Raw genomic sequence first — 13,019 nt, forward strand, 5'->3', positions numbered from 1 at the left:
AAATATCAGCCAACCTAAAGCTGTTCTTAACTCCTGATGTATTTTATCTGTCACCTGATTTTACACAATCACTTGGCTCTTGGTTGTTCTTCATAGAATTGACTCTGTTGCAAGTATTCAGTTCAGTTGTCTGGTGTAAGCATAGCTTCATCCCTTCTGCCCTTTAATCTCTGAGAAAAAATCCTGTACACTACCCTTCCTCCATTGAATAAATCTTTTACAAAATGCTGGACCAATTGTCGTGTTAACAAAATTTGCTCAATCTGCTTTTAATTTTTAAACCATTTGAACTTATAAAAACAAATGATCTACGAAAGAGCCTCAGATTGTGAAACTATTACTATAGCACGCTAACACCTGTCAATACATTAATCAAATCACCTGTTTTGACTATTAATAATCTGGTTAGTCGATATTGAGAAACAAGGTAGATAACAAATATTTCAAGTCGCTATTTTAACTTCCAGTGCTCTCCCTTGTGCATTTTTTTTTTTAAACTTCAGCAAGTATTTCCCAAACAATAATTATTGTTGGTTGTAGGATTTCAATGTACCGAACATTGGGACCCCGAATTTCTGAGTGGCATAAGGGACAAGGTAGTATCAATTCAAACCAGATAAAATAAAATTTCACTAGGCTTTTTTTTTTTCTTATTTGAATGTTGCAGTTTATCGAACTGTTTTGCCAACGTGTTCACCTTCGCTGATATAATTATAATATTAATGAAATTATTGTATACAGTGCTCAGGTGCACCACAACTTGTCAAATGTGCGTATAAAGCACATACAGTTTTATGTACAAATGTCTGGGAAGTGAACAGTGTATGAGTCAGATACATGCTTGCGTGTGTATGGAGGGGAGAAAATCAGGTGTAGTGTTGGCGAATCTCAGGAAGCAGGGAAATTTTTAAGGATGCAGAGCTCCGACAACTAACAACTGATGCTGGCAGTTTGTTCCATACTTCAACAACTCTTAGAGTGAAAAAAATGTTTCTGTGCTGCTTTCTGACTTTGTAAACCTGTCCACGTGTGTTAGACAGGTGGAGTTTGAAAAGGTGTTCAGAGTTATTGTTATTAAGATGCTTATTGTTCAGAGTTATTGTTAGTAAGATGCTTAATAATTTTATGGGTGTCTGCCAGACGTCGGAGTTACATACATCTGCAAAGGAAAAATATATGCAGACACAACGTGCATCCACGGAGCTTCAATCTTTCAAATTTCTCTCACAAGTTATTGTCAAATCGATGCTACAATAGAAGACACTTACTTAAGATGCTGTTCAGGGGAACCAAAACCAAAACGATAAAGTTGCGATTGCAGGTACTATTTAAGAAGAGTGGCCCCCAGTGCGCGCACTCGCGCATCCGCGCACTCGCGCATCCGCGCTAGCTAGTCGTGACTAGTCGATCCTACAACGACTAAAATAAAAATAACACACTACCTGTTTTTGGTACCCCCATCATACTCTGAAAACGTCATTTTACGTTATTCTAACTTTCAACCGAATTTGTACGAACATTTGTTATAGGAGCGACAAAATTTTCGGAATGGCTCACCTTGAAATGGGTGTATTTTGGTATCACATCTATTTGTTTAAAAAAAAACCTATTTGTTAAAAAAAAAAAATCTAATACTTTGCATACGCGCACACGCGCTAGGTAGTCATAGTAAGATCGACTAGCTAGCGCGGATGCGCACCGGGACCACTCTTCTTAAATAGTACTGCGATTGCAAATGTCTTAGCTATGACTGTCGGCCGGTCTTGGTTAAATTTCTTCCAATCACTTGAAGTATCTCAGATTTTCACCTGATTATATATATATTTTTAATGTAGTTTTGATGTTGTTTTGTGGGCTGAGGACGAAAATTGAGACTTATTTATTATTGAGTTCTAGCAATTAATAATAGAAATTATAGTAGAAATCATTAATTTCTAGTAAAAAAAAAAAGGAAAGAAAAAACGAATGCACTTTTCGTCATCAGCGTGCAAAGCCACATCAAAATCAAACTTTTTGAAAATATATCTGGTGAAATTTGAAATACTTTGGTTGGTTTGAAGAAATGTAGCAAGATTTGTGTTGGTATCTGGTAGATACAGTTGTCATCTTTTAATGTCTAAAAGATGTGGAATTTTGGAGAATACAAAAGGAGATTGGCAGACAATCGAGGAATGTATGAGACAAACAAGTTGCTCAGTGGGGTGAATTTTAAGAAATACAGTGAACTGGTGAATTAAGGGATTTGTTAAATATCAAGAAATCTTTTTGCAATAGAAATACATGTTACATAATTATGTTTGAATTATTTGATAAGCAAAATAGATACAAGATAAAACAATCTTATAAAAATAATAATGAAATTATTGTATACAGTGCTCAGGTGCACCACAACTTGTCAAAAGTGCGTATAAAGCATATGCAGTAATGTACAAATGTCTGGGAAGTGAACAGTGTATGAGTCAGATACTTGCTTGCATGTGTATGGAGGGGAGAAAATCAGGTGTAGTGTTGGCAAATCTCAGGAAGCATGGAAATTTTTAAGGATGCAGTGCTCCGACAACTAACAACTGATGCCGGCAGTTTGTTCCCTGCTTCAGCAACTCTTAGCATGAAAAAATGTTTCTGAAAGTCATGGGAGCTGTACTGTTTTCTGACTTTGTAAACCTGTCCACGGGTGTTAGACAGATGTAGTTTGAAAAGGTGCTCAGTGTTATTGCTAGTAAGATGGTTAATAATTTTATGGGTGTCTGCCAAGTCGGTCGCCAGATGTCGGAGTTTCAATGTATCCATGCCCAAGGAAGTAAGGCATTCAGAATATGGCAAATGCCTGATGGAGGGTATTCTCTTGGTTGCACGTCGCTGAACGGCTTCCAGACGATTAATATCCTGGGCAAGATAGGGGTTCCAGACCGATGATGCAAATTGCAGGTGAGGCTGCACCATAGCTATATAAATCCTCAGATAGTTAGCCGGAGAGCGACTCACAAAAGACTTGCCTTCTTGGCAATTTTAGCAATGTGTTTTGTCCAACGCAAATCGCTGTCAACAATAATGCCCGGGTCATATTCACAAGATTAGTGTAGTGGAGAGAGTAAGTAGATGCTGGGTTTTTCCTCCCAAAATGCATGGTGGTACATTTGTTCACAGCCAGCTTGAGTTGCCAGTCCATGATCCACTACTGCATTGTGTCTAGGGCTGATTGCAATAAAGATCTATAGTGTACAGGATCTGTCCTTTTTATTTCGATGTACAGCTTGAGAAAACTTTTTGAGATTAGTGTTGTGGAGGGAGTAAGTAGATCTTGAAACAAGAGAGGCTAATTACGTCTTATATATTCTCATTTCACTTTCCTACTTCAATATTTGTGTTGGTTACTAGGATCTAAATACTTAAATGATAGCTCTACTAAATCTAAAATTCTTTAATAGAGGTGGCATGGTGATGTAGTATTAGTTGATATACTGATCTAAGCAAACAATTCATATTTCTGTTGGTTTGTCATAGTGCTGATACTATCTGTCAACCACAACTCTTAACAGAACTTTTACCATTTTTCGGTGATGGGGTGGAGTTTGAACTCAGAATGTGCAGAGCTGGAGCAGATATTATGAAGCATCCTTTCCAGTGCACTAACAGTTCAATCAGTCTACTGATCTAGACTAGTATCTTCTTTTATTGACCCCAAAAGATGAAAGGCAAAGCTGACCTCATTGAGATTTGAATTCAGAACATAGATAGATGGAATAAATACTACAAGGCATGCCACTCAATACTCTAATGCCTCTGCTAATTCACGAACTGAATAGTATTGGGTCTTATTTTTATCAGCTGAGTAGAGCAGAATAAAAGTGTACTGTTAGGGTAATTGAAAAGAATAAAGCTGGTGTGAAGCTATATATAAATATATAACAAAAAACAAACAAACATAAATATGTGTATTCAACGCATTTTTTGCCTTATTCCTTAATTTCAAATTCAAACTTCTAATCCTGCCAAATATTGTTAGGAAATGATTATCTCCTTTGCATTAATTTCCAGCCAGGGTCATCAGATACTCTTTTTTTTTAACTCTTTTTACTGGTTTCAGTCATTTGACTGCAGCCATGCTGGAGCACCGCCTTTAGCCAAGCAAATCGACTCCAGGACTTATTCTTTGTAAGCCTAGTACTTATTCTATCAGTCTCTTTTGCCAAACTGTTAAGTTACAGGAATGTAAACACACCAGCATCGGCTGTCAAGTGATGTTGGGGGAACAAACACAGACACACAAACAGACATATATATATATATATATGAATATACATATATATACGACGGGCTTCTTTCAGTTTCCGTCTACCAAATCCATTCACAAGGCTTTGGTTGGCCCGAGGCTATAGTAGAAGACATTTGCACAAGATGCCACGCAGCAGGATTGAACCCAGAACCATATGGTTGGTAAGCAAGCTATTTACCACACACACACATATATATATATATATAATGCATAATTTCATTTCATTTCATTTCTCTCCTTCTTGAAACATCACTTCTAAATTTTAAGCCAGTTGTCCTAACCTCAACCAATGAGGGAACCTGCATGCAGTTATCTGATGTGCTAGAAATAGCAGCAAATCTCTCCATTGCTACCTTTTTTACTTTCTTAAAAAGAATGACACTTTGGATATTGTGGTTTTAGATACTCACTACCTGAAAAAACAAAAAGAACACAAAAAAAAAAACCCAACAAAATCTACCAAATGATCACAGGATAGCTTTGATCAGATGTTGGGCCTAAGAAAGAGATTCAGGTAATATATTGATTCAGGTAATATATTGATTCAGGTGATATATTGATTCAGGTGGTACATTAGCCTGTGGCCCAGAGAATTAATTGTAACCACCTTGAATTTTGAGAAGATTGTTTTGGTTCAAAAGCACTCAGGGTTGTAAGATTTATCTCAGAGTCCCTGATCATAGGTGTGTTTCATTAGAGCTCACCTGAAGAAATAACAAGAACCTCAGCCTGATCTATCCTTACAACACACAAACACACACACATGCACACACACACACACATACACACACACACACACACACACACAGAGTGAATATTATACAGGAAAATACTACTGAGAAAGCTGACACCTAGAAATAATTATTCAGGTGTGTTGTTGTGCACTAAATCTAGTGTAAACAGTCTGAATTTAAGATTTTTATGTTCTCTAAATTACTCACTGAGATAATTTGATATTTAAAAAAAAAAATCTAATCAACAATTTTATATATCTCCTGGCAGCATGAATATGAAGAAGCTCAATGTTTAAAGAAATAATGATGCTTCTAAACTAAAAAAACAAAATCCCCTAAAATTTTTACATTTCAAATTATCCTGAAAGTATTTTAAAGACTGAGCCAATGAAAAAAGAAATAAAAAATATTAAAAAAGTTTCTTAAAATCTCATGAAGAAAATAAGTAACAAAAAAATTATATTTATTAAGAATATGGCATTTCCCTTCTACTTTGAAAACAAATTACATTTGTCACTGATATCAGAATTCTTTGATAAGAATTACATTAGTCACTGATCATAAGAATTCTTAAAACAATATTTTCACATCTCTTTCAGAGATACCATTACTTGGAGTTGAAAGTTTTCAGGGGAAGTAACTCCATACTTCCAACGTTCGCTGCTGCTACAGAGAGAAAATATACTCAATTGGGTCATTTAAGAATTAAACACACAAACACACACACACACACACACACACACACACATTGAATACATATACATGTATATATATATCTATATATCTATATATATGTATGTATATATATATATATGTATGTATATCTCTCACTCTCTCTATATATATATATGTATATATATATATATATATATATATATATATATATATATACATACATACATATATATATATGTATGCATATATACACACACACACACATAATAAATTTTATATATAGAATATATGTTTTATAGATGCTATCATATATTTGTTACAATAACGTTGTATCTAATATATAACACATGTGTATATACTTCATATATTATATATAACATAACAAATATACACACATATATACATATCTATAATGTATATGCCATATATGTGTATACTCACACACAAACACACAAATACATATGCACACATTTTCACATGAACTAAAAATAAACTTTCTCAGGAGTTACGTAATACAAAATAGTCAAGAGTATCTTGAAAAAATTAATCTCAGTCCTGGAATTAAAGACTCATATTTATTGAATAAAATACTCAAGAATTTTGAATATGTTACCCAAAACCTCTTGAATAAAATACTTTCTTCCATTGCAGTTTCTTGTAAATCAGTTCTTATAATTCTTTAGTGTTGGGTGGGAGAGGAATGAGTGAGGAAAAAGAACAGCCATTTTTTTTAAGGATTTTCTGAAATATAACATCCTTGCATCCCTTTGTCATTTTATAAATAATTAAATATATTATCAGACAAAAAAAAAAAAGAAAAAGAATGTTCCATTACTGGAGGAAGTTTTGAAGGGAAAGGGTAAGTTTCAGATAAAAAAAAATTAAAGAAATAAAATACAAAAAGAAAAAACATTTCAAACAGAAAAGGCAAACAAAAAATACCTAAAACAATTAACATAATTTTTCTTCATTTTTAAAAAATATTTTATGAGGAGATACGGGTTTTTGTTAAGGAGCTTTATGATTTTGGTCAAATATGGTTACTTTTAATGCATACATTATGATAGAGGAGAATTCTGTGTGTAAGTTTAGAGAGGTATTGTGTATATATATTGTAATGTTTGCTTGATGTAAAGTTACCTACATTCCGGAAAATAAAAAACAAAATTGAATTCTCTGTGACTCAAGACAGCATTTAATCATAGAGTGCCCCACGAAACTAGGAATGAGGGAGACAGAGTTAGGTTGATGATATGGAGCACTTGATAGTAAGGAGGTACATGAAGTCGATTTTACATTGAATATCAGATGGTATGGAGAGTAAGAGATAAATAGAAGGGTGGATGAATGGATGGATAGATAGATATAGATAAATAGCTAGATAAGTAGACAAACAGATAGCATGTCCAGTGGTAACTTTTTAGTGTCCTATAAGGGTAAAACATCCAATCTTTCTCTGCTGTTCTCACAGCTATACTGCATTTGAAATTCACTTTCTTGTCTGTGAAATACGAACACATTCTACACTTCTAAAGTTTGTTTATAATATATATATATATATATATATACATACACATACATATTTATATATGTGTATATATATATATATATAAAACATCTATCTATCCACTCAGTCAAAGTCGACTCTCAGTTACTCGATGGATCAGTGTCCTTCAGTCAGTTTATCCTGGGCCGCTTCTTTCAGATTGGCTTTGTCCATTCCGGTATCACTCTTGCTGGTGTCAAGCCAGCGGGTTCTTAGTCGGCCTCTTCCTCTCTTGCCACTGACCATTCCGAGCATGATGTCCTTCTCCAGGGACATACATATAATATATATATATATATATATATATATATATACATAAATACATACATAATACATACATATATATATATATATATATATTATATATATATATACATAAATACATACATACATATATATATATATATATAATATATATATATATAAATACATACATAAATACATACATATATATATATATATATATATATAATATATATATAGATAGATAGATAGATAGATAGATAGATAGATAGACAGACAGACAAAATGACTCATAAAGATGGAGGGGATATAGACTTAAAAAGAGAAATATACAGATAGATTGACTGAGGTAGAGGGACAGAAAGAGATATAGAGATACAGTGAGCTATAAAGAGATGTACGTAGAGAGAGATGGACAGATAAAGAGAATGAAATGGGTGTGGAAAGACAAACTATACAGCTTGAGAGGGATCCTTGATTCTGTGTTTACTACTAGAGAGGAACTAGTAAAAGCAAAAGAAAATGAAAACAAAAAACAGGGTCGATAACTCTACTAAAGCTTAAAGAACAGAATAAATTAAAAAACCCCCAACAAAAATGCTAATTTAGTCTAAAAGATAAATGCATATGTGACTAATTTTTTGTTTTTTTTTGGAAATTTTAATGCCACTAAGTGTGAAAAATGGTAGAATGAAAAGAAAAGGATGTTGGAATTTTTGATGGATTTTTTTAAAAGTATTTTTATGAAAAATAAAGATTCCTTTCAGATTTGTGCCAGGATAAACGTCCTTGGAATAAAGGTCCTTGATGCTTTTTTTTGATGGATTTAAAGGAAAAGCAGAGGAGGGAAGAGAGAAAACAGTAGGGATGTTAGAAAAGAAATGAGAAGAATGAATAAGAGAGAGAGAGAGAGAGAGAGAGGAAGAAGAAAGAGAATTATAGAAAGAGGGATAATGATATAAATTTAGATAAAATTAAGAAAAATGGAAGATTGTGAACTTTGTGTACACACACACACACATATGCATGTTTATATATTATGTATATATATGTGTGTCTTTGTGTATGTATATATTGTAATACACACACACACATATATATGTACACTTGTGCATATATGTATACATCTATATACACATCTATTTATATATGCACATATATATAATATATGTCATATATGATATGTGTATGTGTGTTTGTATTTGTGTGTGTATTGCATATAAATATATATGCATGTATGCTTTGCATTATATATTTGTTACATAATTCATATATATATATATATACAATACATACATATACATATATATATATATAATGTGTTATATATGTGTGTGTGTGTGTATACATATATATGATGTATATATGTTATAATATATGTACATCATCATAATCATCATCATCATCTTTCTACATCTGTTTTTTTTCCATGTTTGCATGGGTTAAACTAGAATAAATAAACATTACACCTAGAAAAATTAAAGACTAATTCTTTTTTTTTTTAATTTCCCATAATGTTGAATTAATTATTTCTTGATAAATTTTTTTGTAAGTTTTTTCAAAACTTTTTTAATAATTTATATTTTACTGTCATTTGTGTCTGTTGGTTCCGCTATTTGTGTCTCAAATACACATCCATAGAATATATGAATGCTTTTTTTTTTATCATGATTACTTATAACTTCATTTATATATATATATATATATTGCCATAATAATAGATAGACTTGATAGGGAAGATTTGAATTTTGTTTATTTTGCAATTAAAAAAAAAAATTTTTTTTAACAGCAATAAAATACTTTTTTTTCCTGGCTACTGAAATGATGTTTCTGAGAGATATTTTAGTGTTTTTGTATGTGTGCAGTAAATAACTATCATTCATCAATCCATGTGACTGGAACCCTCCTGATTCAACATTTTCAGCTTGTCAATCCACACACGCACGCACACACACACACACACACCTCCATGTATACACACATATATATTTTGCTGGTATTTTCTCTCCTCTCTGTTAACACTATTAGATTGTATATATATATATATATATATATATGTGTGTGTGTGTGTGTGTGTGTGTGTGTACCGTAATCTGGGTTGAATAGGGACTAAGGGGTAAAAAGGGACAATAACCAGGAAAAAATATTTTAGAACAATAAAGATGAGATAACTCAAATTGTGCTAATTTCTTTCTAGCTATTTTGTAGTACAAAATAACTAGAAAGAAACGAGAAAATATTTTTCCCCGGTTATTGTCCCTATTCACCCCGGATTACGGTATATATATATATATATATATATATATATGATATATATGTATCTATATATACACATACATACATACATATGTATGTATACATGCATGCATGCTTACACACACACACATACATACATACATATAATTTCAGTAACCTTTCTCTCTTTTCATCCTTTATTTGCTTCAAAGAATTTTGTTGTTGTTTTTTTTCTTTCTTTTTCAAATTTCTCTTACTGGAGCACACCTAAGAATATGCCATCAACCATAATTTTAATACTTAACCAAAACATCAAATGCCTTGATAAAACATTTTTTGTTTGATTTTTTTTTTCTGTTTTTCTTTTTATATATATAACCACAAACACTATAATTATTAAAAGAATTTTTTTTTTCCTCTCTTTTCAGAAAATCTAAAAGGACAGAAAATTTACTGCCAGAAAATTGAAAGAGATATATTTTTCTTTTTCCTATCTTTTTATCTTGGCAACTTCTATTTTTAATGTAAGTGTGTCTATAAACTAAACACACATTTTCTGTTCTGTGTATATGTCTTCTTTTGTATTTAAATTTGAGTGGAATTAGTTATAACAACCCCAGCTATGGACACAAACAATTTAGGACAGATGAAGCATAAGGGAAAGAATTCTAAAACCAATTCTAGGTGAGTCCAGCAGACAAATATTGATATAAAGTCTGCGAAAGCCAAAATATATGTACATATTTAACTAAATTACACCAAAAGCTGCTTGATGATTTAAATGTTAAAAGGAGGTGGCTAGAACCACCTGCCATGACAGCCGAATGATTGCCAAACAGTTGCAACTCTCGACATTTAGTTACATTTTGGGAAGGGATGCTGTCACAGCCTGTTGTAGATTGGGAAGCTGCAAGCTGTGATTCCAAGTGACAACGTTCGTAGCAGTCTTGCGATACGTTATTGTCATCATCTGACTTATTTTCACCATCACGTAGAACCTCAATGTAATTTTTATGACTTGCAATGAAGGGATCTGAAAAAAGAAGATACAAAGAGAAAAAAAAAAAAAAAGATATATTAGATTATATGATAAGTTCGACATTTTAATTATTACTTTTCAAAAGATATTGGACATTAAGAAATTTATAAATAGATGTTAAAAAGATTATAATATTCTGTTGCATTAACATTTCTCTGTCTTTCTCTGCCAACTGATATCTAAATTAGGGTATTTTGGACTAATAAAATAATTTGATAATGCTACATAATAAAATTATATATGTATGTATGTATGTATGTATGTATGTATGTATGTATGTATGTAAGCAGCAGCAGCAGCAGCGTTGTCGTCGTCGTCGTGTCGTCGTCGTGTCGTCGTCGTCGTCGTCGTCTTCTTCTTCTTCTTTTAACGTCTGTTTTCCATGCTTGCATGTGTTGGACGGTTTGACTGGGGTCTGGGAAGCCAGGAGGCTGCGCCAGGCTCCAGTCTGATCTGGCAGTGTTCTGATCTGGATGCCCTTCCTTGTTTGTGTGTGTGTACATATGTATGTATGTGTATCTAGGTGAGCTTATGTTTGTGTGAGTGCATTCATATTTGTCTTGCATTTTCCGGTTTATAAACAATGTCTTCCTGAAAGCACATCCAGACTTCTTGACATGTCTTGACATGTTGTTATATATTGACCTGCTCGCTTAGCCAGCGGGGTGGCGTCATTTGAAGGCTAAAACAATGCAAACGCATTGTGACCAGCAATGTGTAACAACATCTGATGGTCTGGTCGGTCACGTGATCACGTGATATTTATATATATATATATATATATATATATATATATATATATATATTTAAGTAGGTGAATGAATTATCCTATGTTTATCGTCAGCATGGAAAATTCGTTTAACCGAAACCTAGGTAGCAAATTTACATCAGAAAACACGGTTGAAGCGACCTGTCAAGGGTAGAAACTCCGGTTTCTTGTGTAGAAATTTGTGTGTTGTATATGAATGAATGAAAGAATGGAGTCGAACGAAGATGCTGTCGTCGAAACATATGTCGAGAGTAAAGGAATTTTGTTAACATCTTCGTTTGACTCTATTCTTTCATTCATATATATATATATATATATATATATATATATATATATATATATATATATATACATATTTATTTTATAGAAGGAGCTTCTACAGGACTAGAACTGTTTCATTCAAATGAGATCATCATATATTTATATATATATATATATGCATACATGTCCTTTTTGTGTGTTTTTTTCTATCGTCTATCTGGATGTTTTGTTGTCCCTTTTTGTATCACCTAGTTGTCCGGATGTTTTGCGTTCTTGTCCCATTTTGTATTTTACATATATATATATATATATATATATTATATATATATTGCAAAATATATTCGAGCAAATTCTCCCTGAAAGCCTGTGGGTTCCATATAATTTTTATCCAAAGTTAAATCCATGAGAAACTTATAGAACATGTTCCATTTTTCACACACACACACACATGACATGTATATGTATGTATACATATACATGCATATGCATTTACACACACTCAATTTATAATGCTCTAAATGTAGCTTTTTAGAGATAGATTCCTCTATTTAAGATACATTACTGATGCATTTTGAAATAATTATATACTTAATACTCTGAGTACAGATCGTTCTGCATCTCTTGATGCATTCTAATATTCATCTGCACATGTATATGGGAGACTGGAATCAGTCATGTTACAACAAAGTATTGACACCTTGCACATTATCGTTTTGTTTGCATGAGTGCACTTATATTCTGGTTAAATGCTCTCTCTTTGTGTTTATGCCTGGCTGACAAAGGTTCCAATTAATTTTCTTGGAGATGAGTTGGTTCCCAGTGACATGCATATGTTCTGGTAATTAATACATATTTTATTTTAGTATTTATATATATATATTTATTTATATGTATGTATGTATGCATGTATGTTTGTATGTATGCATGTATATATATGTGTGTGTGTGTGTATGCGTGTGTGTATGTGTGTGTGTGTGTGTGTTATGATCTGTTATAATCCTTAATAACGTTAGGATTATTATAACACACACTTCAGTATACAGTATATTTAATAAAACTAGTACAGACACGACCATCTCTGACCGCCTACTATGCACTCTGGTACTTCATGTACTTCTCTTTACTTATAGTGACTAAGTTATTCCATTCCTCATGTGGGAGGGATGTACCATTATTACTAATTCCCTACAACATCTCCCCTTTCAAGCTTTCCTTAGGTAGTGTCATTTTATTCAGCAATA

At 32.5% G+C, this 13,019-nt stretch overlaps 1 protein-coding gene across 1 annotated transcript in view; it reads right to left on the reverse strand.

Moving 5' to 3' along the window:
• Positions 1 to 9,923: 9,923 nt before the first annotated feature.
• The window catches only part of LOC115209659 (transmembrane protein FAM155A-like), a 366,779-nt gene continuing 363,683 nt past the window's right edge, over positions 9,924 to 13,019 (reverse strand). Inside the window, exon 3 of the mRNA XM_029778127.2 lies at positions 9,924 to 10,742. Within this exon, the coding sequence (XP_029633987.1) occupies positions 10,390 to 10,742 (353 nt within the window). The 3' untranslated portion in view covers positions 9,924 to 10,389. The remainder of the gene's footprint in view (positions 10,743 to 13,019) is intronic.

The sequence above is a fragment of the Octopus sinensis genome, linkage group LG3, assembly GCF_006345805.1.
Source record: "Octopus sinensis linkage group LG3, ASM634580v1, whole genome shotgun sequence".
In the NCBI taxonomy this organism is placed as follows: Eukaryota; Metazoa; Mollusca; class Cephalopoda; order Octopoda; family Octopodidae; genus Octopus; species Octopus sinensis.